The sequence below is a fragment of the Mustela lutreola genome, chromosome 16, assembly GCF_030435805.1.
Source record: "Mustela lutreola isolate mMusLut2 chromosome 16, mMusLut2.pri, whole genome shotgun sequence".
In the NCBI taxonomy this organism is placed as follows: Eukaryota; Metazoa; Chordata; class Mammalia; order Carnivora; family Mustelidae; genus Mustela; species Mustela lutreola.
Window position 1 is genome coordinate 466,048 of NC_081305.1, and position 27,941 is coordinate 493,988.

A 27,941-nucleotide genomic window follows, 5' to 3' on the forward strand; every position below is an offset into this window, starting at 1 on the left:
GAGCTCTGCATCAGGCTCTCTGCTCAGTGGGGAGCCTGCTTCTCCCTCTCCCAGTCCCCCAGTTCACGTTCTCTCTCTCAAATAAATAAGTAAAATCTAAAAAAAAAAAAAAGAAAATGTAGCCCACGAGTTTTGGCTGGTGAGGCAGAGTCGCAGAGCCGCGGAGGAAGGCCCGGGCGCCAGGCGTGCCCCGCCGCTCCCTACGGAACTGGCCGTGAAGGCCTGCGCCCTCGGGGAGAATGGCCGTGGCTCAGGGGTGTCCGCCAGTCCTGGGCACCCCGCGTCTTCTCGGACTGTGGTCACGTGGCCACGAGTGACCCTCTCTGCAGATGAGGTCCGGCCACCGGTGGTCCCCCGTGCCCGTTCAGTTCCCCGGGACTATGGGAGCGAGCGTCCCCCCCAAGGAGACGCAGGTTCTGCCGGCCCAACAGGGTCCCCGTCTCCACCTGCCGCCTGGGAGCAAGAGTTTCTACAGGACCTCCCCGCTTCTCCCCTTTCTGTTCCATCTTCCCGTCTGTACACAACAGCAACCCCGGCCCAGGCGGAAGCGACAACTAGAGCAGGTGCGCGACGCTCTGACAGCCCCTGGGGCCCCTCCTCAGGCGGGCTCACAGCTCACACACCCACTGGCCCTCCCCGATGGCGGCTGGCCGAGGGCAGGCAGGGCCCGGGAGACGTGTTGGTCCGTCCTCACATTACGAAGCCAAGCCAGCTTTAGTTCAGGAGCCCAAATAATGGCCAACATACTTCCCGAAGAATCCTGTCCGCTTGTAGGAGACCGGTATCCTGTCCTTGCCTTCGATATTCAGGGCGTCCTCAGCGGCCCGGAGCTTCTCCTCAAACCTGTCGATGTTTGCCACCTGCATGCGGTACATCAGGGCCAGCCGCTGCGGGCAGAGAGCAGAGGGGTGTGGGGACACGTGGGCCGCAGCCAGCCGTGAGACAGCCCCCACGCCGGAGCCTCCGGGAGCTGAGCTTTCATCTGCCACCACAGACCCCGTCCACATCACAGTCACAATAAGCTTTCGGTACGTGCGCTCGCTCTAATTTCACCAACAGGAATGTCTGAAGACAATGGAGGGCGCGCTTTGTGCGTTAAACTCACCACCCAGCCTCAGCTGTGCGTGCAGAACACCGCGACACGCGACAGCCACGAGCTGCTTGCCAGCACACAGGCAACTGGCTCAGGCAAGAGACAGGGGTCTGGTGCTTGACCTCAAGCCAAACTGGACTCAGCTCTGTGGCTTTCTTCCTTCTCAGGAAGCCCCTCCTGGGGAGAGGAGCAGCTCAGGGAGACTGAGCAGGTGGCGCGCCCTCCGGGGTAGCAGCTTCCTTGAGAGAAGGCTCAGAGCAAGCCAGATGTCCACGCTGGGTCCCCAAATCCCTGCTCTGGGAGCTGAACTGAGCCACCCAGCAAGGGGCCATCCTGATGCTCTCCAGCGCCATGGACGGCATCATGCCAGTCCTACCTCATTCTTCTAAGGGCCCGGTTCAGATGTTTTCTAGAATGAACTTGTTTCAAGCGCAGCTTCTCAACACACTGTGGGATCTACACGGAGCAGCCCGCTTCTCCCCTGGCTCTGGAGGACCGCAGAAGGTTCCGTGTGGAATGAGCGGCTGCCCAGGGTGCATGTCACGGGTCAGCAGGCCAGAGGGGAGAGGCAGACGGGGCACCCACCAGCCACGACACACTGACGCTGGTCTGCGCTGGAACGCCTGGCGGCCTCAGGATTAACCTAACAGACCTCAAACATCTGATCTGGACTTCACCCACGCCTCCGTCACGCCAACACCCACCCAGACAGGTGAACAGAATGGTCATCAGCACGCGGGGCCGGGGGAGCCTGTCACCCCAACTAAATGACAAGCTCTCGTAAACCGACGAGCAGCTATAAACACCATGGCAGGCCCTCAGCCCTCTCCAGACCCAGCCAGGGGCTACGGGTGCTGTTGTGATGGGCACAGTACTGTGCCCAGGACCACCTGGCTCCCTGGCAGCATCCTTACCAGACACCTGTCCTCCAGCACCTTACCTGGCTCACGGTCCCCACCACCCAAACTCCAATGACAAATGGAAAGGAGACTAAAGAAACGGGACAACCAAATACAATTCCTGGCCCCTGACAGGACCCTGGATTAAAAGCACTAATAAGGGGGCGCCTGGGTGGCTCAGTTGGTTAAGCCGCTGCCTTCGGCTCAGGCCATGGTTCCAGGGTCCTGGGATCAAGCCCCACATCAGGCTCTCTGCTCAGCAGAGAGCCTGCTTCTCTCTCTCCGCCTGTTGCTCTGCTTACTTGTGCTCTCTCTCTGTCAAATTATATAAATAAAATCTTGGGGCGCCTGTGTGGCTCAGTGGGTTAAGCTGCTGCCTTCGGCTCGGGTCATGATCTCGGGGTCCTGGGATCGAGTCCCACATCGGGCTCTCTGCTCAGCAGGGAGCCTGCTTCCCTCTCTCTCTCTCTCTCTGCCTGCCTCTCCATCTACTTGTGGTCTCTCTCTGTCAAATAAATAAATAAAATCTTTAAAAAAAATAATAATAATAATAAATAAATAAATAAATAGAATCTTGAAAAAAGAAAAAAGTACTAATAAGGGGCCCCTGGGGTTCCCACTCTTGATCTCAGCTCAGGTCTTGATCTCAGGGTGTGAGTTCATTCCCTGGGTTGGGCTCCATGCTCATGGAGGCTACCTAAAAACTAATAATTAAACAGTAATAAAATAGCTCTTGATGCTGGTTCGGAGACATCAGAGAACAGGATCAGGGAGAGTACTCTGGAAAGTCTTCTTGCCTCACTACCTCTCCTGCGCCTGCCAGTGGTCTGGTTCTGGGGTGAGGGGACAGGGATCCCATCCATGACATGGAGCCAGCGCCTGGGGCCCCCTCCCCACCAATGCCCAGCCCTCCCCTGGGACCAGGCCCCACACTCCGCACCTGAGGTGGGGAGGTGAGCAGGCCCTGGCCCGGCCCTGGCTCTCCGCCCCACTCACAGTGCGTGCGGTTTCCTGCCCCGGGCCTCCAGGGATCCCCCTCGACATCTGCAGCCACCCCAGACCCATGCGGGGGACCTCAGGGCCGCAGCTGCAGCCCCCGCCCCACCGTTCCAGCACGGCCCACTCACCGGCCGCCCGAACACCACGGCTCCAGGGTGCAAGTAGACCTCCACCACATCGCTCTCGGGCACCACCTGCACGCGCTGCACCTCGCCCTTGGCCAGCATCTCGTGCACAAAGTCGTTCCAGGAGATGCTGCCGCCGCTGGAGCTCAGCGCGTTCAGCAGGCTCATGATCACGGCGATGACGAACAGGGTGCGCAGCCGCTCCCGGTACATCTGGTCCTCCTGCTCCCGGCGCCTCCTCTCCTCTGCAAGCAGGGGGACCGGGGACAGCGTCACACACGGGACAGACACCAACCACACGCCATTCACGGCAGCGACACAGCACTCACCGGAGTCCCGTCTACTCAGAGCACAAAGCCAGGTGTACAGTCAGAAGCTTCGTGGGCCCAGCATGGGCTGATCTCCACATGGAGCCCTCTGCCAGGGCACATCCGGCCCCCGCCCTCGTATGATCACCCCCGATGTGTGCTGCACAGAGGTGCAAGTTACTGTACCTTCTACCCCGTCTGCCCTCCACTCCCCAACAGCCACCTATCCGGGACACGGAAGGCGACCACTTAATTCAACACCACATCCAGCGACCTACGCTTCGTTCAAACCATCAAGTAAATCATCACATTAGGGTACATAGTGCATCGTGCCCAGTTCTTAGTGGGGGACAAAAAGACACAAAACTCAGCCCCTGGCCTTGGGACAAATGGACACCTGGGGAAGCTGACGCGGGAGGTGAGGGGCACACAGTGCAAAGAGCCAGGAGAAGCAGCTCCCAGCACGGCTGTCGCCGGCAGCTCCGGGAGGAAGAGTAAGCACACTGGGAGGGCCGCAGAAGTCTCCTCCCCCAGAGCACAGACCGGAGAGGGTCCTACGTAGACACCCAAGGCCAGGCCACGGTCTTCCTCCCAGACCAGCTGGTCAGCGGAGCCAGCTGGGGCGGAGGGCCGCCTGGGCACCTGGACGACGCCCTACATCTTCCCACGGGCCCACCTGCCAGTGCTCTGAGGCACCTGCACACCAAAGGCCTGAACTCTGGTGCGGCTCTCCCCTCTGCTCTCCCCCCGCCCCACAGCCTGTTCTCCCGACACCCCAACCAGACTCCACTGGGCCCGTCACGAGCGATCTTTGAGAAGCGCACATGCTGTCTGGCAGCAGTCCTGCCCAGGACTGCCCTGACCTGGCTCGGCAAGACCATTTACTTCTCCTGCACAGACACAGCACCCACCCAGGGTGGGGGAGAACAGCGAGGGCCCTGCACACACCCGGGGCTCAGACCATGCTGCCCGTGTGGTCACTTCTCCAGGGACAAGCGCACAGCTGGACCTCAGTGCCCACTCACTTCCCTCTGCCCTGCCTGCCGTCTGTCCACACACACTGCCCTCCTCTTGACCTGGCCGTTCAGAGGAAACGAAAGGCATTTTAAATCAGCTGAAAAACAAAAAATGGGGGGCACCTGGGTGGCTCAGTGGGTTAAAGCCTCTGCCTTCGGCTCAGGTCATGATCTCGGGGTTCTGGGATCGAGCCCCGCATCGGGCTCTCTGTTCAGCGGGAAGCCTGCTTCCTCCTCTCTTTCTGTCTGCCTCTCTGCCTGGCTGTGATCTCTGCCTGTCCAATAAATAAATAAAATCTTAAAAAAAAAAAATGAATCTGATGGAGAAGCCTGGGTCCGCAATCATTCTGAAGACGTAAAAGCACATTTCTGCTGTCACCTTACCTGAGAATGGTCGCTAACAGCAAATTTAATATCTAATACCCAAAGTCACAACCAGCAGGGAAGTAAAGACGCCCCGTCTCAGAAAGCAGACTTGACGTTCTCAGGTGAGCAGGTACTTATTTAGAAACCATGCGTTTCGTTTCACTCGCTATTTAGGCAGTCTACTTAAGTCCCAGTCATCAAAACCGGAGAGCCGGGATACGCCATCAGCAGAGGCTCTGTGACCGCGCAGATCTTGATGTTGTGTGCACCCCATGCTCCTGGCCGGTGGCTGTGGCATACAAGCTGCTGGCAGGACTTACAAACTTGGCCCAGGGCCCGTGGCGACACAGCCCTTCCTTACCGCTCTGCCTGCCACACGTCACACCCCTCCTGGAGAAGGACTTGCAGCGACCGTACAGCTCACACACACCTGTTTGCAGAGTGTGGAAGAGGTCTAGGATGCAAAAGGTATGGCTTGGTTCCATTTATTTCTTTATTTATTTTTTAAAAGATTTCATTTCCTTTTTTAAGTCATCTCTACACACTACGTGGGGCTCCAACCCACAACCCGAGGGATCGAGAGTCACATGTTCCAGCGACAATCAGCAGGGCACCCCAGATAAGGCTTGGTTTTAAGTAACAGACAGCTTTGCACGTTTTCCTAAGAATTTCTAAACAATAAAAAGACAGCTTTGATTTAGGCTCCAATAAATACAAATCCAACCCTTTTCCAGTAAAAACCAGCCAGGTGTTCTGTCACACATGGAACTGCCCCTGTCGGCCTATCTCAGGGAGAAGGACCTCCTAGCCAGGCCTGGAGGCTGCAGACCCCATTATTAGAGGACTCTGTAGGCTCAGGAGAGGGAGGTCCCAACCCAGAGTAGTCACTGCTCTGAAGGTCCAGGACGGTGCATGGAGGTCAGGCAAAAATCGTCTGCCATCTCAACAGGACTACCTGCTTCTGAGCCACAATCACCCCGAGTTCTCCTCCCTGGGCAGGAGAGGGACGCGGCACACCCCACGCAGACAGGACCCGTCCAGTGACGAGGGTCTGCAAACACGTGTTCTGTCCATTCGCACTAACCCAGCCCACAAGGTGCGGTGAGCTGGCCCAGCACACTGTCCAGGGGTCCAAATGAGAAAGTCCTCCTGTCTTGGCTAGGGGTCTCAAAAGACACAGAAAGCACCCTGTTTCCTTAACTCACTGAATGTACTTCTGAAACGTGGCCCAAGGACATCGATGTAAAACACAAACTGCCCGGACGCCCCGTGGGCTCAGGTCGCAGAGCGTGCAACTCTGGATCCCATGCTTGCAGCGGCTACTAAAAATAAAATCCCTTGAAAACAAGCGAAAAGCCCACATATCTGCAGCGCTGGCCAGGTAGGAAGTCCCAGGGACTGGTCGCAGAAGGGCAGCAGGCGAGCAGGACAGGAAGACGTGCGCGAGCGACAGAGCACTCGCTCCGTGACAGTAAGACGTGCGAGGTCTGAGAGATACTAGCTGGACAATGGCCTTCATCACCGTGTCCCTCGAGGACCCCCTCGTCCACTCCCCCACTGTGGCTGCATCCGACCCACGGCACCCATGATGGCCGCACTCGGGCCCTGCGGCGCACATGCACTTCGGCTCCTGACGCCAATGACAGGCTTGGAGAGAACCGAGGGCCAAGCCCAGGAAACACTGCTGCTTCCTGGCCACCCGCCTGTCCGCCTGCGGGACAGACCCCCCGGAGACTCTGGTGCCACAGTCCCTCTTCAGGGGGCGGTGTCCCTCATTGCCAGGGTGCCCTACAGCAGCCACCCACCCACCGGCCACTGACCGCCACAGCTGAGTTTCAGGGCTGACCCAGGCTTTCAGCCTGGAAACTCTCGTGGAAGAACTTACTCCTGCACACGGGCTCGGGGTAAGATGCTCAGGGGATCGCAGTGACAATCCAGTTCTGCCCAACACTCATCGGCGCCAGGCCCACCCCAGAGAGATACGGCGTCTCCAGAGGAGGCTCGTGGAGTCTCCTCACTTCTCAGGGACCAGCACCACTAACACCACAGCAGTCTGGAAATCCCAGCAACTACTTTTTTAGCTACACTTTGTGTTCTGTGACACCGCAGGGTCACGGGTAATCATAGGTGGTTACACAAGAGCAAGCAAATCGTGACCGTCTCGTGATAAACAATGGCACGAGGCAGGCAGAGGAGATGCAGACGTGCTCCCGACACAGGCCGCTGCAGGGGGAGCGTGCGACACAAGTGGGAAGACCCCATGCGACGCTGGCTTCTGCTTCTGGTGTCCCTCGTGCTGCAGCACTGGTTCCTGGCATTGTGACGCAGGCCACCCGTGGGGAGCTGCAGTCCCGCATCTACAGTCTGCCTAGCGGCTGCAGCCACTCCTCGGGACATCACGGCTGTCCGTCAGACCGCACGTGTGCGGGGGACCCGGACCCCAGCGCTCCGCCCGCCTCCTCCTCCAACCTGGTCACCGCTGCTTTTGTTCCAGGCCTTTCCCATTCTGAGACAGGAAATATTCCCCGTGCTTGTTCCTAACTCTCCTAGGGTTTCGCTTTGTAGATTTAATGACTTAATCCATGCCGAATTTATTCTGGTCCGTGCGATACAGTCTCTCTCCAAGGAACAGCAGCTGATCCAAATCACTTTGTACACGAGCCTCCCTTCTGCTACTGCGTGAAATGCCACTGCAGTCACATATGAATTCCTAGATATGCCAGACTCTGCCCCCGGATTCCCCCTCTGGTTCCCTCAAATTCTATTACTAGACCAACACATTCATTTTTGGGGAGAAAGATAATTTAATGTCTGCCGCCATCAGCCCCATTGGTATTTGTTTTCCAAAACCCTGTAGATTTTCTGATGACCCAAACCCTCATCTTCCACCCCTAAAAACCTTTTAACTCAGAAGCTTCTGAGAAGAGCCAAGTACCCCAGGAGCTTGCAGCCAAAGAAAGGAGTCATTGCCAGAGGGGACGCCCCATGAAGCCGGAAACAGGAATACCCACACCAAACCCAACCAACGGCCACAGGTTTCCACGAGTTAAGGCTGTTCCTAAAGAGCTCAAAGTTGGGGGGCACCAGGATGGCTCAGTTGCCGGAGCGTGCACCTCGCAGGGTCATGAGTTCAAGCCCCACATCGGGCATACAGATTAGTTTAAAAATAATAATAAAAAAATGGGGGCTCCTGGGTGGCTCAGTTAGTGAAGCGTCTGCCTTCAGCTCAGGTCATGATCCCAGGGTCCTGGGATGGAGCTCCGTGTTGTCAGGCTGCCGCAGGGTGGGGAGCCTGCTTCTCCCTCTCCTGCTACCCCTCCTCCCTCCAAACTCCGTCCCCTCACTCTGGCTCATGCTCTGTCTCTCTCTCTTAAATAAATTAACAAATAGTAAATGAATAAAAATGAATAAGCAGGGCGCCTGGGTGGCTCAGTTGGTTGAGCATCTGCCTTCGGCTCGGGTCATATGGGATCGAGCACCACATCGGGGTCCCAGCTCAGTGGGGAACCAGTGTCTCCCTCTCCCCCTGCTGCGCGCGCTCTCTCTCTCCCTCTCTGTCAAATAAATAAATAAAAATCTTAAAATCAAACAAGTACACCAAACAAAAGTACGAAGTATGCACCTAAGTACAAAGAAGTTCCTTGACAAGACAATCATTTCTCTCCCTGTGTGTCCTTTGGAGACTCCGCACAGACGGGGGACAATAATGGGGTCGTTACGAGGCGAGAAGTAATGGGGAAGACAAATGAGTCACTCAGTACAGTGCTGAGCGCACATCAGCCGTCGCCACGGGCTAACCCTTTCCGCTGCTGGGAGCGCCAGCTGCCGGCTTTTACCTTAGAGCCCACTCAGTTTAAACTGACCTTTTATTCCCTCACCCCTTTGCCCAGAGTCCTAATTCTACAGGGAAGGAGACTCCAGATTTGCAAGGTAGGCTGCTGCGAGCTGGGGTACACAGGGGTCACTCACATGGTTCAGTGATGTCCTCCCACTTCCTCAAGGCCATCACAGAACCAGCCTCTCTTCTGGGGGCTGCTTCTCAGGTCTTCCACGTCATCTGGAACATGTGTAGGGTCCAACCAAGGTGTCCCGCTGCCTTCCTCCCCACCCCACAACACTTGAGTTCAAGGCAGATGGAGACTCACCCTTTCCGCACAGAGGACAGTAATTCTGCCTGCCTGATGTCTGGAAAGAACAGGGGACACAGGTGCTGACGGAAACACCTCTAATGGACAAGCAGGAAAAGGTCCAGTAACCACATTCAAGACCGGGGTACGTGTGCTCAGAGTCAGGGAGACCCGGGGGCCTGGGTGCACCCGACATTTGTCATTAACCTTCCTTTTTTTTTTAGACTTACTTATTTTGAGAGAGTGGGGTCCCAGAGGAAGAGAGAATCTCAAGCAGACTCCCCGCTGAGTGTGGGGTTTGAGCTCACGACCCTGAGACCATGACCTGAGCTGTAACCAAGAGCTGGATGCTCAACCCACTGAGCCACGGCCCGCCCCTGGACTCACCCCACTTTTAAGCGGGTTTCCTGTTGCTGAGACCAGAACACACATCGGATGACAACTAAGGTAGCCATTATTTAAGAAAGTCAGACAGATGTACCTTCATCGTCTTCAGGGGTCCTCCCCTTAGATCTATCCTTGACCTTACTCTTCTGCTTTGGCGTGGAGGTGTTAAAATAGCGAGTGGCACCTACAAGGGACAGGAGACATGTTTAACGAGGTCTCTGCCCCTACAGGGGGCACTCAAGGCAAGAGCACCTTCATCAGGAACCTGAACAGCAGCCACCTGAAGCCTACGGGCATAAGATTCGGAAGGAGAGGGTCCTCCTCAGTCAGCAGCTGCTACTCGGAGAATAATCATTCGAACTTACAGAGTGTCTCTGCAATTTAAATTAGCAATGTGAAGGGATAAAACTTCCTCATGAATGTATCCTGGGGAAGCCTCGTGAGTTTGCTGGGCAACAACCCTTCAATAACCACATTCACTCAAAACAAATTTAAATAAATGAGCAACACAGAGGCTCGACAGAGGCGTCAACAGCAACCCAGTGGCCACCATCACCAAGACACAACACTCCTCCCACGAGAGGCTCAGTCTGGCCCACTGTCTAACTGAACTGATGTTTACGAGGAGAGGACGGAGAGTCTCACCAACTGTGACAGCTGTACCTTTCCTCACAAGGTTAAGAGAACCAGAAATGGGACTCCTTGATGGTCCCTGGACACAGGACCAGGCGGTCTAGAGAGTGAGCTGTGTGCCCTGGGCACAGGCATACTCTTAAGTGGGGAGACAAACATAGGAGGCAAGCATGTGGCTGACCACATGTGGGCACCAAGCCGTGGAACGTCCTTTAGGAGTTGGGGGATTTCACTTTTCACCATTCCAACTGGATATACTGGGGGGGTGGGAGGGGGGGGTGTATAAGATCAACCTTGTCAACCCTAAAGGTCCTAAATCCTTGGACCTAAGATCTCTCTTGAAGATGTCATGTGTCTCACTAAATGAAAAAACTATTGTTAAAATTACTTGTGGCTGTTTGTAGTTCCCTTCTGGGTGTAAGACATAGAGTCACTCCGAAGATCTGACCGGGCGTTGGTGCAGCTGGCTGGAGAATTCGGAAGAGCTTGGAAGCCCAATCCCTGCCATACAGCAGAATTTTTTAAGAGTGGGGAGGCGACTCAGATAAGTGCACTCGGCCGTTCAGACCTTGGTCAGTCTGTCTGACTGCACTTCACAGCATCTCAGGGCTCCCGAGAAACAGAAGCCAAAGTCCCCTGAGTGATTTCCTCTCTCTGTCAGCGTCAAACCAGCTGCTCCACTGACTCATTTACAACTGTCACAGCATGCACCGGTCACCTGTTTCAGAAGGTACACACCTAAGAGTCTCCAGAGTCTGACTGGATTCTGGAGGAGATGCTGTTCCAACAACAATCCACTGCACCCTCCGAAGGCTGGGGTTAGCTGGTGCAGCTGCAAAGTCTGAAAAGAAACAAAAAAATCCAAAGGATGGGCTGTAATCTACAGCAGAATTATAATTCAAACTGGTCCTTGAGTTATGGTAAAACAGAACAACAATAACAAATTAGGACCTAAAATGAGAGTTGAGCTCCTAAGAGAGAACTGGAGGGAATCACCAGCCAAAACGGCAGCAGGACAGGGGGTCTGTGTTTTCTGCCTCAACAGCTGACCTGAGCAGAGCCCGGAGCCCACCTTCAGGAGAGTGCTCGGTTAAGGCAGGTCCATGACACCTGAAGCGGCAAGACGCAGGTCAGGTACAGGCACAGTGCTTTGCTCACACAAAACTGTCAGCCCCTTGGGACCAACAGCCAAGGGCCATGTGAAGTCCTCCTCATGAGCTCGGACCCACCTGAGCCAACTATGAAACAGTTCTCCGTGACACTCTCACTGGGCTCAGTTTTTAAAACTTTTTGGGGAGGGAGCCCCTGGGTGACTCAGTCACTGAAGCATCTGCCTTGGGCTGGGGTCTTGATCCCGGGGTCCTGGGATGGAGCCCTGCCTCTGGCTCCCTGCTCGGACACGGGTCGGCTTCTCCCTCGCTCTCTAGAATTAGCGGAGCAGAGGGAGAGGGAGAAGCAGACCCCACGGGTCGAGGGCCTCCGGGAGCATGACCTGAGCCACCCAAGCGCCCCTTAAAATAAGTGTTTTTTAAGATTTTATTTCCAAGTACTGTCCACAGCCACGTGGGTGGGGCTCGAACTCCCCACCCGAGGGTCCAGTCGGAGTCTGCACCGACTGGGCCAGGGACGCCTGGATTCGATTTTCAGACGCCAGGACAACGAGCAACAGGCGGAAAGTACCAACACACCCAAGGGCTGGGGAGAGGCAGGCCGGGCCGGTGCGGAGTCTCTTCCGGGCTGCGGGCGGCCTCCCCGCACCCGCAGGCGCCGCTCTCGTTCGGGTTCGGTCCCAGCTGGGGGCCGGGGGTCAGGGGCGGAATCGGGGCGGAATCGGAGCTGGGGGGCGGGGGGTTCCGGCCGGAGGTCAGGGGCTGGAAGGCGTGAGCCCGGCCCGGCGTCGGCAGGTACCTGCTTGGCGTGGCCTCGGGCCCCCACGAGTCGGGTCGGAGGCCTGTGGACGAAGTGCCAGCACCTCCTCCCGGCCCCGGCGGCGAGGCCCAGGCTCCAGCGCAAGCAGCGGCCCCGCAGTGGCGCCGACCCCGCTGCCCGACCCGGGCAGAGGGCTCGCGGCAGCAGCAGCAGCGCGGCCGCCATGTTGGCCCCGGAGCGGCGCCTGCGCGGTGGGCGAGCCCCGCAGCGGCGCCTGCGCGGTGGGCGAGCCCCGGAGCGGCGCCTGCGCGGTGGGCGAGCCCCGGAGCGGCGCCTGCGCGGTGGGCGAGCCCCGCAGCGGCGCCTGCGCGGTGGGCGAGTCCCGGAGCGGCGCCTGCGCGGTGGGCGAGCCCCGGAGCGGCGCCTGCGCGGTGGGCGAGCCCCGGAGCGGCGCCTGCGCGGTGGCGGCTGTTCGGGCGGTTTCCCCGCGCCCCGCGGCGCCCCCGGCCGCCCTGGCGTTCCCTAGCGGTGACTTAGGTGCCGCCGGGTGCGGAGCGCCGCGAGTCCAGCCCGGGAGGTAGGGTGTCGGGACTCCGCGCCGCGGCCACGCCGTCCCCGGGCGCCGCTGCTGGGGGGGGACCGCCGGGTCCCGGGGTTACGGGGCGAAGCGAGGGAGCCCGAGGGAACCGCGCCCAGAGAGCGGCCCTCGGACCCCGACTTCGGACCTGGGACCCGGCCGCGGACCCCGACCCCCACCCGGGACCCCGACCCCCACGCGCGACCCGGCCTCGGACCGCGACCCCCGCGCGGGACCCCGTCTCCGGGCTGTAGGGCCTTGCGCTGGGTTCGCGGTTCCGCGGAGGGAGGCGAACCCTCGGCCTGCGGGGTCTCCTCTCTGCCGGGGCGCGGCGGCGTTCGAAGTCGTCCCGGCGCGGGTCGTCGGAGCGGGGCCCGGAGACGGTCCGTCCCTGCCCGCAGCAGTCCCTGCCCCGGCCGCCTCTGCTCCCGGCGCCGGAGCGGCCGCTTGGAGGCCACTGACTGCGGAGCTTCCCGTCCGGAGACGAACGCCGACGTGCGCCTCCCACGCCGTCCTGCAGCGCGTCCGTTTGCTCTGTTTCCCCGAATCTGCTTATCCGGGCGCCTGGTGGCTCGGAGGGCTGAGCCGCTGCCTTCGGCTCGGGTCATGATCCCGGGGTCCTGGGGTCGAGCCCCGCATCGGGCTCTGCTCGGCGGGGAGCCTGCTTCCTCCTCTCTCTGCCTACTTGTGATCTCTGTCTGTCCAATAAATAAATAAAATCTTAAAAAAAAAAGAATTTGTTCATTTATTAGAGCACGAGCAGGGGGAGGGCCAGAGGGGGAGGGAGAAGCAGGCTTCCTGCAGAGCAGGGAGGACGTCCTGGGACTGACCCCAGGACCCCAAAATCATGACCTGAGCCCCCCCCCAGGCACCCTTCCCCCCTCCCCCGCAAGAGAGAATGTTAACTGGCGCCCAGTCCATTCCAGACACTCTCTTTGTTCCAAGATTCTATTGGGGGGGGGGGCGGGGAGACTGACAGGCTGGGTCCCAGGACCCTGAGATCAGACGGGGGCCGAAGGAAGGCCCACCGTGAGCAGACTGAGCCCCCCCCCCCGTGTCCCCATATCAGATACTCTTCCTTTTTTTTTTAAGATTTTATTGATTCGACAGACAGAGATCATAAGTCATAAGTGGGGGCGGTGAGCAGGCTCCCCGCCAAGCACGGAGCCCTGTGCACAGCTCGGTCCCAGGACCCCGGGATCATGACCTGAGCCAAAGGCAGAGGCTTAACCCACTGAGCCTCCAGGCGACCCTAGACACTTCTGTTCTCAACTCTGGTCCACTGTTTTACAGATGAGGAAACAGTCAAAAATGAACCGGTCTGAGTTGGCTGCCGAGAAGGGACACCACAGAGTCCCAGAGCTGGTCTGACTGGTTTCTGGGCCTGCACTCCCCAGCATTCCTCCGTAGGTGTGAGAACAGTAGTGTGGCTTGTGTAGGCCTCCTACACAAGAGGGTATGGGGACATCCTTCCCCTGGAGTTCCCGATGGTGGGTGCTTCCGCAGGGCTCTCGGAGAGCAGCCCCCCGGGCCCAGGGCTGTGTGAGGGGCTGCCCACCCTTCACGCAGCTGAGCTCACTGCCCTCTGCCTCTCCTGGCCTCACCACCTTCCACCACCAGGCCTTCCTCTCCGCGCACCCCCACCAGCTGCCCCACCCACTTACTGCCTCCGGCGGGCTGGGTCCTGCGCCCGCTCTGCCCGGACCAGTCCCGGGACTGCAACTCCTGAGACAGTGCTTTCTCGTACCTTAGCGAGGCTTGTGCAGTGTGCCCTGATGGGAAGTGACCGAGCCCCACCCTCACCCCTGCTCCCTAATCAGGCTGGGGGTTTGTGACTCAAAGCCTCCAAGAAATTTGAAGGTGTTCGGGAGGAGGGTAAGGTACACTCTGACAGACACTGCCTGATGTGAAGTTGTTACCGTGGTCCCACTTCTCCTGGCCACTCCGTGGGAAGCAGTGCGGGGGCACGGCAAGAGGCCAGCCTCCTGCAGAACAACACTGGCTTCTGTCCTCAGCCTATGACCTTGAGCAAGTGGCTGCCTTCTCCAAGCCTCAATTTTCACATCATTAAAATGGGGATAATAATTATCTGCAAAGTGAAGCTAATAGCAGCCCTGGGTTTCCCACGGGGTTGTCGAAAGGATAAAATGCAGCCGAAGTACAGGAAAACAACCCATGACAGGAAGTCTCTCATACGCAGGAGTGTATCCCTGGGGTGTGGAGGCGAAGGAGACGGAGAACACAGTGTGGATGTGTTGATTCAAACGCACATCAACAGCTGCTCCGGAGGCTGGCTGTGTCCACGACCCCAGGTGACTCTGCGCCCACAGGCTTCAGTCCTGCCTGGGCACTGGGGCTCTCGTTTAAGCCTCCAGGTGCTCATGCCCTGGACCCTGGAAAGATGAAGCCTCAGAAAGCGGGCTCACTGGAGCTTCCTGGGCTCTCAGGCTTTCCCTCACAGGCTAGCTTTGCTCTTTCTGTACTTCCTAACACCACTGACAGCTATGTCCTTCCCTGGCCCTCTGAACCTGGACGGCTCAGCGTGGCTCTCCTTAGACCCCTGAGGCAACCCCCGTGTGAATTCCAGGTGTGAGTCTGGCACGTCCTGGGTCTGTCTGCATTCACATCCTGACAGCAGGTGTGTGGCTGCGGAGAGGACAGCCGCCCGCTCCCACCGCGGGAACTCCCTGCTCCTTGGCTCCTGGGGGGCCTGGGCACTCGAGTTCTGGTGTAGGCACGCTGCTCCTGCTAAGTTCTTCTCTGTGGATTTGAGATAGGAGTTAACCTTTTGGGCCATTTTGGTTTTCATATTTAGGCTTCCTACTAATGTAATTAATAATTATTTGCTTCTTCCCAAGGTAGCAACTGAACTTTTGAACTTCTTTCTTTCTCGGAGCACGGCTGCTTCCACACTTAGCCTGGCCTCTGAGGCCCTTGGGTGGTTGGTCACCGTAACTGCTGCTCAGCTCATCCAGAGGCTAGGGCACAGAGCCTGGAATGGCTTGTTCCACAACGTCATATGGCTGATGTGAGGGTGTCTTCTGTAAGATACTCCCCCTTGTAGAACGTCAGAATAAAGTCATTTCTTTGAGTTTTGGTAAATTTTGTTTCTGAACTAGAGACCTTCCTCCAGCAATGGTTTCTTCTTTGCTGATTAGCTGGGCTTTAGTCATATGCATAGGATTTGGTAGTCATAGATTTTGCTCTTGAAAGGATGAAAAGTCCATTTCTACTAGCAGATGACCTACAGAGCTGTGTGTGTGACTCTCTGTAACCTCTGTTTCTCGAGACCGCCGGGTGTGAGATTTTGGACTGATGTCCGGGGGGCACCCCAAAAGTGCGGGGTTGCTTCCTCTCCACCTGAACGCTCCTCCATTAACTCCCAGAGCTCTGGAGAGCACACCAGGTTATTCATCTAATCTGTTCTGTTGACCGTGTGCACTACCGGTTGATATGGCACAAAGACCCAAACACTTGGCAAGTTAAAACAACGTTGCTGGGGCACCTGGGTGGCTCAGTGGGTTAAAGCCTCTGCCTTCAGCCCAGGTCATGATCCCAGGGTCCTGGGATCGAGCCCCGCATCGGGCTCTCTGCTCCGTGGATAAGCCTGCTTCCTCCTCTCTCTCTCTGCCTGCCTCTCTGCCTACTTGTGATCTCTCTCTGTCAAAAAAAAAATAAAATAAAATCTTTAAAAAAAAAAAAAAACAACGTTCCTTGTGTCACACAGTTTTCTGAAGATCGGGAAGTCAGGTGTGGTTGACCAGGTGGCTCAGGTTCAGTCTTCCACAAGGGTGCGGTCGGGTCGATGGCCAGGGCAGCAGCCGTCTGAAGCTCTCCTGGTGCTAGAGGTGCTGGAGGCTGGGTTTCCAAGCTAGTGCCTTGGCCTGGCTGTTGGCAGAAGGCCTCAGCTCCTCACCACGGGGCATCTCCGTGGGGCTGCTCACATGACATGGCCCCCTTTGGCAGGGAGCCCAAGTGTGGGGGCACTGTCCCGGGGGCAGGGGGCATCACGGGTCTCCTCGGAGGCTGCTGACCACAGGTGGGCCAAGCTGGGGTTTGCCTGTCCAGGTTCAGTAGCTACCGGGGAGTTGTCACAGGCCAGAGCTCTGGAGTCCCTCCTTAACCCCTCAGTGTGGATCCAGAAGCCTTGCCTGGGTTCAGCTACCAGAAAAGAGGGACCCTGTCTGGATGTTACAGTTTATAGCCTCTTCCTGGAAGTTACTAGCTTGCTATCTCCCTGGCCTCAGGGGTTCCTTGTTAGGTGAATGATAAGACGTGTGAAGGTGGAAGGCGCTCACTTTTTGTGTACTGTCCGGCAGACAACTTCCAGCTGAACGTGCGGCGGAGCCCACAGAAACCGCTGCTTGCTCACTTCGGGTCTGGACAGTGATCAGACCTACCATCTCCACTCTGGGTCTCTGCTCTGTAACCCACAGGCAGCCATCATCAGCAGAGCAGGTCCATTTCTTGGGGTTGGATGGGGCATGCTGTCCCCACAAATTCCTCTGCGCCCTTCGGTGAAGGCACTGAGTATTCAGCAGCCGGCTGGGCCCAGATGCTAGAGGTCTATGGCTATTATGGGCTTTCAGCAAATCAATGGTGGATGTACCTCTGCAGAAACTGTGTGAACCGCCTTGAATTTGGACAGCCACAGCGGAATAGGAATGAGACACAGTGGCAAGCAACGTTCCCAGACATCTCTGCGTTTCCTGCCAGCCTGCTAAAGAACACCTTGCATTCGTTCACTCAGAACTTCAGCTCCCTGTTCTGAGAGACTGCTAGCTCATTCCTGGGTGTTTTAATGCAGAACAAAGAGAGAAAGGACAACAAGAGGTCCAAAGAAAGGAGGAGAGATTCAGAAGGATACGGGAAGCCCCCCAGAGCTGTTACTGGTCCCAAAGTAAAGATGATGGAAAGAGGGAGGAAAGGTAAAAGGACTAGTTGGGGGGGCGCCTGGGTAGCTCAGGGGTTGAGCTGCTGCCTTCCGCTCAGGTCACGGTCCCAGGGTCCTGGGATCGAGTCCCGCATCGGGCTCTCTGCTCAGCGGGGAGCCTGCTTCCTCCTCTCTCTCTGCCTGCCTCTCTGCCTACTTGTAATCTCTGTCAAATAAATAAATAAATCTTTAAAAAAAAAAAAAAGACTGTGTTCTATGCATCGTTTCTGCTAGAGGTGAGGCAGGGGAGGGCGGGGGGAGGGCTGGCCCCGCAACAGCCTGAGGGAGGGCTGGGCTTGGTGGGACCGGCTGAGGGAGCTGGTTACCCAGAGGCACAGGGCAGCCTCGGGTGGCTTCAGGTGTACCTTGGTGGCCGGCTGATCCCGGGATGGGCAACACATGACTGCCCCCGGTCAGATGAGGGCTGAGACCGGGACAGGCCCGGCCAGGAGCAGGTGTGAGAGGAACAGTTTCGGCAGCTGGTCCTTCTCACTGTAATTGACAGGTTGATTTGACAGAGGACTAGGTGACCGCTTCTACAAAGGGTTTTAGCTAGAGCTCCCTTAAGCACCCCCTCCCCCGCGACAATGCACTCGATACACAGACACTAACCAACAGGTTGAGGCCAGGCGCCAGGACCTCCCTGGGGTGCACTTAGCTGTTTCCCGCAGAGGGTCCTGTGTTGCTGGAAGTCACGGCCAGCCCTGGCTGGAGGAGGCCTCTGAGCTGATCAGCTGAGTGGGAGATTATCTGGAGAGAGAAGGGGGCTTTGGCCTAATCCTGGCCTGAAATCCAAGCATGCAGTTTGGGTTTGACCACATCTCTGCCCTGCTGTTTTGTGTTTATTTTGTTTGACAGTTTATTTGTGACTTGGGCCCTAAGGCACTCAGACATGAGGTTACAGTTTCATAAACAGAGTAAACAAAATGAAACAGAACCCATAGACGATGTTTACAATCCATCTCTGGGCAGAGGAGAGGGACTGAAGTGTTAGTCTGGGAGGTCTGGGGGATGTACGCATGGGAAGCCAGCATCTCTGGACCATGTGGGTGCTCTGCCCAAGGTCACTGGAAGGTGACTCGCAACATTAAGAAACCCGGGAGCAGCCGGGTTTATTTAACTTAGATGACATCTATCCTTTTGTTTTCTGAATACCTCTTAAAGTTGGAGAGCTAAGCAATTTACTAATTCCCATAATACTGAACATCTCTGTTCTGTCCCCAGTACTGCATAACCGTGTTCTGAAAGGTTTGTGTGCCCAGAAAACACGGTTTCTGCCTGGAGGTGACGAGGCAGGGAGCCGGAGTGCACATTCCCAGCCTGCCCACTCCAGGAAAGTGCTGAGTCACTAACATCGGGGGATCTTGGGGTTCCTGCGGCCTGGACCTGGGCCAGGGCATCCCCCACAGCAAACCCATCTCCAAAGGTCTCTGCTTTGCAACCAGGCAGGTGCGTAAATGGCCCGCTCCGGCAGCCATCCGTGAGCTCCCACGCTGCTCAGGCCTGGTGCACGTGTGTGTCGGGCCACTGCTTCCACCACTTCCCCACACTCTGTGCAGTCCTAAAAAACAGGACCACTTCTCTCTCCCTTGCTAACTGGTCGAACACCTTTCAACCAGTCTAAGGACATCTAACTCAACCTTCCAGCCCTCAGGGCCCTGTGTCACCCTCCTGAGAACAGTTACCTTTGTCAACAGCCTGCAGTTGTAGCCTCCAAACTGTCAGACCTTTGCTGACCCCCACAAAGGGTCTTGGGGAACCCTGGGGTTCCTGGACTACACTTGGTGAAACCATGGTCTCAATCATGGCAATTCTAGTGTCACTAGATATGACACTGTCATAGTGTCAAAGATATGTGAGTTTGGGTCACCTGGGTGGCTCAGTCGGTTAAGCATCCGGCTCTTGGTTTTGATTTGGACTCAGGTTGTGATTCTGGGTGCTGGGATTGAGCCCCGAGGGCATAAGGCTCCCAACTCAGCAGGGAGTCTGCTTCCAGATTCTCTTTTTCTCTCTGTCCCTCCTCCTGCTGGTATACTCCCTCTTTTTGAAATAAATAAATAAATCTTAAAAAAGAAAAAAGCTATGTGAGTTATATTAATCTAAAAAGGGAACATAAGGGCACCCGGCTGGCTCATGTGGAAGAGCGTGTGACTCTTGATGTTGGGGTTGTAAGTTTGAGCCCCACCTTGGGTGTAGAAATTACTTAAACAAAACAACAACCACCAAAAAACACCACACTTAAAAAAAATGGGAATTCAGATCAGATTTGAGATTATTCCTGTGGGCTTCTCTTTGGCTTGATGTCTTGCAGTCTGGGGCGCCTGGGTGGTTCAGGCGTTAATTGTCTGCTTCAGCTCAGGTCATGGTCTCAGGGTCCTGGGATCAAGCCCCGCATCAGGCTCCAGCCCCACATTGGGCTCCAGCCCCACATCTGACTCCCTGCTCAGCGGGAAGGCTGCTTCCCCCTCTCCCACCCCCCCTGCTTGTGTTCCTCTCTCACTGTCTCTCTCTCTCTCTGTGTCAAACAAATAAATAAATAAATAAAATCTAAAAAAAAAAAAAAAAAAGTCATCTTGAAGTCTCTGGGGACAATTTGGGGAATTCGTTATTCAATCTTCACAGGATTCAGCATTTGAAAGGTCCTGAATCGACCGTCCTGGGTAATAAGCACTCTGGGTATTCCCAGGGCCAGCCTGGGCCAGAAGCCTGCTGTCCTAGGAGAGCTCGGCTGTAACCCCAGTGGCTCCTTGACGGAGACTGCGGAGGGCAGAGCCTCTGTGGCGGTAAATCTGTGACTCCTTCCCAAACCCAGGGGAGGGACTGCAGACGGGTATCTCTCACGGTCAGACCATGGCCACCCACCGAAGCTTCTTGACTGTCAGGCCGGCTACACAACTGCAGGATGGCTTTTCCGCCTGGTCTGGGCCAGGAGCGTGTGCGAGAGTCGTGTTGTGCCCCTGCTGTGACAGCGTCCGGCACCGGCAGGCACCCCAGCATCTGTTGAGAACACAGCTGAGTCGGCTCTGTGCTTTCCGCAAGCTGACATTCATTACATAAAACACATTATGCAATATTATGACACCCTCACTAGGGAAGAAGTCCTCGGAAGACTATTTTTTTACTCTCAACCCTCCTAGCTGGATTTTTGAGAAATTGATTGAAAAAAAGAATAGTTCATATATTTAGATTTTAAAATTACGTAGAACTGATAGGCTAGGGGTGCCTGGGTGGCTCAGCTGGGTGAGCGAGGGACTCTTGGTTTCTGCCCAGGGCATGAACCATGGGTGGTGGGATCTGCCCAGGTGGGCCCTGCACTCAGGGGTTCTCTCCCCCTGCCCCTCCTCCCACTCGCATGAGTGCACGCATGATTTATTAAAAAAATAGATAAAATTTTTAAGAAACAAAACAAAACAACCTGGTAGGCTCCAGAAAAAGTACTGTACAGTACTGTACAGAGTTTGAAAATTATGGGGTGGTTTCAGTGGTGCTGGGGTGAGGGGTCCCAGGATTATACGCTTTACACCAATCCCTCCTCCCCTTGAGGGTTAGAAGGGCAAAGCCTTACAGAGCTCCGGTTACCGGACAGCCACACGTGTAATAACCTATTGTGAAGCCAGCTTGGGTTCCAAATTCTAATGCGAAGGATGCTGGTGACCTGGGGTTGACCACAGGGCTGAGGGAGGGCTGGCTTGGCCCAAACCCGGAGGCGGTTCTTACCCCATGGTCACGGGGTAACAGAAGGAAGGTGTCTGAATGAGGGCCTGCTCTGGCCACTTCTGCCACTTGTAGAGAAAAGGAAGTAAAAGGCAAGCAAGGTGGCTGAGCCACCTCCCTCTCAGCAGTGACCTCCCACTCATGTCCCACCACTCTCTCAGGCCACAGCAGTGGCGGGGGGTGTCCAGGGGAGCATGGAGAGTGCCTTGGAAGATCTCGGCTTAGGAGCAAAACAAAGTGGCACACATGGAGCGTCTGGGAGGGCACCAGCAGCAGCCGGGACTGTTCTCTGCAGCCACAAACGGCTTGCTTCATCAACAATTAGCTCCTCTTGGTTCTGGGGGAACACAGACATACTGCAACATAACTGCTTTGGGCAGGAACTTGGTTTCCTGAATCAGAAACTCCCAGTGGGTCTAGGCAACTGCCTTAAGGAAAACAGGCTTCCCCGGAAAGCCCTGGAGAACTACCACGTGGGGATCAGGATGAGGCACTGGTAGACCTGAGCTGTTTTCTTCGGCCATGTGTTTGCCATATTGCTTCTCTTGGAACGTCCCATAAAAATTTCTAGTCTCCTGTAAGGTGTGGCACGGTGAGCCGTCTGGCACCCCCCTTCAGGGCCCCCAGGTTCCCAGATGCTGCTCGCCGCCTGCCCTAGCTCTCCCACTCCGCCGTCTTCACCACCACCCCAGCCCTCTTCCTGTCTCTCCTCTGCAGCTACTGCAGCCGCTCTCCACCAGGCCTATCATGGGCTCTCCCTCATGTTGTCAAAACAGGATTTTGGGGGCACTTGGGGGTCTCCATCGGTGGGGCATCTGCCTTCGGCTCAGGTCATGATCAGGGTCCTAGGATCAAGCCCGGCGCAGGACCCCCTGCTCAGCGGAGAATCTGCTCCCCTCTCCCCGCCCCTGCTCCTGTGCTCGCTCTCTCTCTCAAATAAACACATAAAGTCTTCTATTATTTTTATTTTTTAATTTTTTAAAGGATTTTATTTATTCATTTGACCGATAGGCATCACAAGTAGGTGAGGAGAGACAGAGCAGGAAGCAGAGAGCCCGATGCAGGGCTCAATCCCAGGACCCTGGGATCATGACTCGAGCTGAAGGCAGAGGCTTTAACCCACTGAGCCACCCAGGTGCCCCTAAAATCTTCTATTAGAAGACAGAGAGAAAGCACAAGCAGGGAGCTCTGCAGGCAGAAGGAGAAGCATTCAGCTGTCCCAGATCCATGCAATCTTAAAAACCAAACCAAACCAAAAACAAAACAAAACTCTGCTCCTGAGTCTGATTAAAGCCCTGTACTGGCAGGTGCCGCTGGCAGGATGAATTTATCATGTGCCTTTGAGGCCTCGCCAGCCCCCAGCCACCTCTTAGCTTTCTGCTGTTGTCCCCTCTCCCCCATCGGCCTGTCATCCACATGGAGGCCCAAGTATCCAGCACTTAACCGTAGGAAACTAAACTCCCAGCTTCTCAGCCCAAACCTCTACCAGAGTCCTGCAAGCCAGTGTTGACTTCATCCGGGGCCTTTGTTTCTCTTACAGCCCGCAGAATCTTGCCGATTCCATCTTCAAAACACATCCCAGATCCAACGGTCTCACGAGTCTGCATGGCATTGCTACCCCACAGCCCCTGGTCTGTGCTCTGGCCATCTCCAGAGAGATCCTAGAACGGAAGGTCAGCTCCTGCCCGATGCGGCCCTGCAACCGTACCGAGGCTGACCTTTGCCCTCAGGGTGAAATCCCGACTCCAAGTGGGACCCTTGGCCAGCCACCTCCTTCATCTTCTTTGCTTGGACTTCGTTCTCTGCTGGTGGGGCACCTTCTTCCCCCGTCTGGGGTTCTCTTCCCCAAACCATGCCTTGCTACTTTACTCTGGTTCTCCTCAAAGGTCATCGTATCTGAGTCTCCCCCGCTGTCCCTAGCACAGGCCTTCGGACGGCGCTGAAACACAGCGGGCGCTGCAAAGCCTTCAAGATGTACTGAACGCTGCTCTCTCCGCCTTAAGCACGTCCGTTAGGTCGCCCCTTTGCCCGGGGCTGTCGAAGAGCAGCTGCGAAGCAGCCAGGGTGTCCTTTCACATTTCCTAGTAGTGGGGGGCGCCTGGGTGGCTCAGGTCAGGATCTCGGGGTCCTGGACCGAGCCCCGCGCCGGGCTCTCTGCTCGGCGCGGAGCCTGCCCCCCCCCCCCTGATCTCGTCAAATAAATAAAATCTTGAAAACCCTTCCTAGGAATGGGGCGCCCGGGGGGCCGTAGGGTAGGCCTCCGCCGCCCGCGCCGGTCGCGATCTCCGGGTCCTGGGACGAGCCCCGCGCCGCGCCCGCGTCCCCTCCGCCCGGCCCGCGTGCGGGGAACCGCGTCCACCACGTCCAGGAGGACAGCGGGGGCGCAGGCGAGCGCTCACGGCCGTCTTCCCCGTCGCCGCACCACAGTCGTCCGTGGCTGGCGGCGACCCGGCGGCCGCCCGCAGCCTCCGCAGCGGCGCGCGGGGAGCCCCCGGGAGAGCCGTCGCGCGCTTGGCGGCCGGGCCCGGCCTTCCCCGCACGCGGCTGGGGACGCCCGCAGCGCGCCCGCCCCCGCACGTCCTCGACCCGCGCCCGCCGCGCGCCCCGCCGGCTGCGCACCTCCGCCGGCACCGGGCCGGGACCGCACCGCCAGGGACCCGCACGCGGAGCGCCGAGTCCTCCCTCGCGCGCAGGCGCAGCGGGGCTCCGGGGTCCCTCGGGTCAGCGCCGCGCGGGAGGGCTGCCCGCCGCGGGCCCGGCCCACCCCGGCGGGGGACCGGCCGACGAGGGAGGAGCCGCTATGGCCGCCCCCTCGCCCTCCAGCCCGGGGGACCCCAGACCCCGGCTTCCGAGCGTCTCCCTCGTCGCTTCCGGGATCTGCAGCGACCAATCGTCACGTCTGGGGGCGAGAGGCCCGCCCCCTCCGCGACGCAAGCAGCCAATCCGGCTGCTCGCTACCCTCCAGCGCCGTGCGCCCGGACGCACGACCTTGACCAATCCGTCCCGGGACGTCCTTCTGGTTCCGCCCCAGGCCTGTAACCGCAGCCGTCCCTCTCGCCGCCGCCCCTTCGCCCCCGCCGGCGCACTTCCTCCCCGGCGCCGTGACGTGCGCAGCCCTGTGCCCGGCCGCAGCGGGCCAATGGCGGAGGCGGATACGGCGGGCCAATGGGCGGCGGCGTCTCATGCGGCCGGCGCCCGCCGCAGCCGCCGCCGGGTCCCGGAGCCAGAGGCCGCCGAGCCGGAGCGCGATGGAGCGAGGGCCCCAGGCGGGGAGGCGCCGCCGCCGAGCGCGCGGCCCGACGTCCCCTCAGTGAGCGCCCGCGCCGCCGCGGCGCCGCCCGAGCCTGGCCGCGCCCGAGGGGCGGGCTCGCCTGCCGCCGGCCTCGCCGCTTCGCCGGCGCTCGGAGCCCGCCGCCACCGCCGCCGCCGCCTTCCCGCTCGGGCCGGGAGCCGGGCCGGGGCTGCATGGCCGCGCCCGCGCGCCGCCGCTGAGCCCGCAGAGCCGCGCCGCCGGGAGCCGGTGAGAGCCGCCGCGGGCCGGGGCGGGGGTCGGGCGGGCGCGGGGGCCGCCGCGCGGCCTGCAGGCCTCCCCTCCGGGCGGAGCGGCGCGACGGGGGCCCGGGCGCCGCAGGGGCCGACCTGGGGCTGCGGGGGGCCCGGACAGCCGTGAGCGGCCGACGCGGGGGCCTGGGGGGCCTGGGGGGGCTCCGGGGGGCCCGAGGGGGGGGCGCGGGGCTGCGGGGGGGCTGCGGGTGGGCCTCGGGGCCCGGGCGGCCGTGGAGGGACGGACGGGGGCCCCGGGTGGGCGTCGCGGCCCGGACGGCCGTGAGGGGCTCGGGGGCTCCGGCTGGGCCTGCCTGGCCCCCTCGGCCTCGGTGAGGGGCCGGCGGGGGGCTCCGGGGGGCTCCGGGGCCGCCGCGAGGGGTTGCGGGCGGGCCTGCGGGAGTTGGGGGGCCCGGGGCCGCCGCGAGGGCCGGGCGGGGCCCCGGCGGCCGGGGAGCGGGCGCGCCGACCTCTGACCCGAGGGAGGGAGCCGCCGCGGAGTCGGTTGTGGTGGTTATTCCCGGCGCCCCTATTATTACCGCTCTTCGGGACCGGGAGCGGCGGCTGCGGGCTGCGAGCCGGAGGGGGCGGGCGGAGGGAGTCGCGGAGGCAGAATGGGGGCGCCGGGGGCGCGCGTAGGCCGGCCGGGGGGCAGGAATGCGGGGCCGCGGCGCGGGGGTGTCGTCTCGCGGGGCGGTAGGCGGGCGGGGGGGGGCGGGCGGGCGGAAGGCGGCGGCGGCCGTCGGCGGCAGAACAATGTGAGACGCGGCCCGAAATGTTAATTTCCGTTCCGCGTTTCATCATCCGCCGGCGGGCGGGTGTGCGAGTGTGTGCGAGCGGGTGTGCGAGTGTGTGCGGGCGGGTGTGCGAGTGTGTGCGATCGAGTGTGTGAGCGGGTGCGATCGGGTGTGCGAGCGTGTGTGTGCGGGCGGGTGTGCGAGCGAGTGTGCGAGTGTGTGCGAGCGGGTGTGCGAGTGTGTGCGAGCGGGTGTGCGAGTGTGTGCGGGCGGGTGTGCGAGTGTGTGCGATCGAGTGTGCGAGCGGGTGTGCGAGTGTGTGCGATCGAGTGTGCGAGTGTGTGCGGGCGGGTGTGCGAGTGTGTGCGATCGTGTGTGCGGGCGGGTGTGCGAGTGTGTGCGAGTGTGTGCGATCGAGTGTGCGAGCGGGTGTGCGAGCGCGTGCGTGCGCGTGGGGCCGGCCGCGCCGCGGGGAGCCGGCCCCTCCGAGAGCGGTCGTGCTGCTCGGTCTGCGGGTTCGCGGCGTGCGGCCGGGGGAGGCTCGGTCCTGCTGGAGGTCTGCTCCTGCCCGGGGCCCCGGCGAGGTCTTCTGCCTGCGGTTCCTCCGCAGAGCCCGGCTCGCGCCCCAGCTTCCCGGGAGTTTTGGAAGAGGCTTTGGAAGGTTGAGCTGGCCCGAGGGGGGCTGAATTGGGAAACCACTTTGTCTGCTGCACGCGTGGGCTTCGCGATTTCTACGGGTTATGGGGAGTTTTACGTGCCTTTGCGAGAAAAGACTGGTTTTGCACATTTCCCAGTAGAAAAGTCAAATTTCAGTCTTTTTTGTAAGGTGAGAGTTTTTAAAGTGATCTGAGCAGTGTCCTTAACGTTCCCTTTCAACCGAGAGTGAAAAGGGTGCACAGTTGTGGAATCGCAAAACTTAGAATATTTTGGTCGTGTGGGGGATTGATGAGAGGCATTCAGCATAAACGGTGTAACGTGATCTTGCTGGTGGAAAAAGCGCCATTGACACGGTGGCTATTTTTGGTGTGTGCAGACCCAGTCAATGGCATAACTTGAATAGTTCCAAATCAGAGACCCTGAGACTGTTGATTTGATGCCTTTGGGACCTTGATTTCTCCTACTAAATGTTGCTGTCCTGGAAGGCTTGCTGTGTTTTGTGTCTTTTGAGACTGATTGCACAAGTACTGTGATATTACTTTTGAAACTGAAGTTAAAAAAAGAAAAAGGGAAAACATCTTGCTCAACTCGGATTGCGATCCTTGAGTTGGATCCCTATTTTGGTGCTTCCTCCCCGCACCCTCCATTCAGCTGTTGTCCTCTCTTGCTGTTGTTTTGTGCTGGGGAGCAGGATCTCCTTGGACAGGCCGCACCTCCTGAATGGGGTGGGAGGAAACAAAGACCAAGTAACTAGGACTGTTCTTGGGTTTTGTGCCGGCCTCTTGAGTTAGTTAAAAAGCTGCCCCAAAATATTGCTAAATTTGATCCAAATGTGAAACTTTCACAGGTTTTAAAGTTTTTTTTTTTTTTTTAAACTGTGGGAAAAAAACCATAAAATTTACCAGAAGTTTGTGTTGAGAGGTGCCCCACAGCCTTGAGTTCCGAGCATTTGCAGTTCTGACTCTGGGTGGGCTTGCTCACTTGCACGGCTCTGTGGGGTGTCCTCTAGCCCCTCCGTGGACCAGACGTGCTGATCCACTGCCCCGGCAGCATCTTTCATCTCTCAAACCAGACGGGCTGCTTAGGACCAGTGACTGTCATGTTAGCTGTAATTACAGTGTTGATACACTGTGTCAAGTAGAGCTTGCACAGAGAGTTAAACCATGCTATTTGTATTTGAGAAGATTTTTCAAGAAGCTTTGTGTGCCTCTGTTTTTAAGTACACTTAATATGATATAGTAAGGTTACCTTTCATCTACTGTAACAAGAGAGTTATTTTGCATATGGGCAGTGAGCCCATTATCAATTAAATAACGTAATTAGACAGTGTCAGTAAATGCTGGTTCAGAGCATAATCTGCATTTGTTGCCAAAATAAGTGTTTTGATCTGTCCATTACCCTGTGTGAGTTCCTTCATCCCTGGCATGGTAAGCATAATGGATGTGCTTTCTTTTTTAATAGCAGATACCTGCTTGTTAGTAGGTGAGAAGGGGGATACGTAGCTAGCCTGACTGCACCCTGTGTCAGTGTGTTGCTGCCCTGTACTCGTTGCTCTGTGGGGGGTTGAGCTTGGCCTGCTCCATAAACTGTTTTGTGCCGTTCGACTTCTTCAGTTTTATCTTAAAGCTGTATGAAAGAGGGTGTCAGCCCTCAGCTCCTGGAACTCCAGCAGTTAGAGCTGATCAGTGTAGAAAGCCTAAAAGCCTTAGGAAATGACCCACTTTGACAACTATTCTGTTAATCCTTTTTTTTTTTTTTTAAAGATTTTATTTACTTATTTGACAGACAGAGATCACAAGCAGGCAGAGAGGCAGGCAGAGAGAGAGAGAGGGAAGCAGGCTCCCCGCTGAGCAGAGAGCCCGATGCGGGACTCGATCCCAGGACCCTGAGATCATGACCTGAGCCGAAGGCAGCGGCTTAACCCACTGAGCCACCGAGGTGCCCCTATTCTGTTAATT

The 27,941-nt window shown here is 57.9% G+C and overlaps 2 protein-coding genes across 13 annotated transcripts in view; one reads left to right on the plus strand and one right to left on the minus strand.

The window, feature by feature from the left end:
• SPG7 (SPG7 matrix AAA peptidase subunit, paraplegin) overlaps positions 1-12,077 on the minus strand; it is a 28,865-nt gene extending 16,788 nt beyond the window's left edge. For 2 of the 3 annotated variants that reach the window (XM_059150725.1, XM_059150727.1), the window contains exons 1-5: positions 11,862-12,077; positions 10,692-10,794; positions 9,415-9,504; positions 3,120-3,361; positions 748-887 (exon numbers count right to left, since the gene is read on the minus strand). In XM_059150725.1, coding sequence (XP_059006708.1) covers positions 748-887; positions 3,120-3,361; positions 9,415-9,504; positions 10,692-10,794; positions 11,862-12,047 — 761 coding nt within the window. In that variant the 5' untranslated portion in view covers positions 12,048-12,077. The remainder of the gene's footprint in view (positions 1-747; positions 888-3,119; positions 3,362-9,414; positions 9,505-10,691; positions 10,795-11,861) is intronic. The other variant, XM_059150728.1, reaches the window with a different exon arrangement.
• Positions 12,078-24,236: 12,159 nt separating this feature from the next.
• ANKRD11 (ankyrin repeat domain containing 11) overlaps positions 24,237-27,941 on the plus strand; it is a 179,036-nt gene continuing 175,331 nt past the window's right edge. For 7 of the 10 annotated variants that reach the window (XM_059150717.1, XM_059150707.1, XM_059150711.1 and 4 more), the window contains exon 1: positions 24,237-24,566. The gene's annotated coding sequence lies outside the window, so the exon portion shown is untranslated. The remainder of the gene's footprint in view (positions 24,567-27,941) is intronic. The other 3 variants (XM_059150718.1, XM_059150714.1, XM_059150715.1) reach the window with 1 other exon arrangement.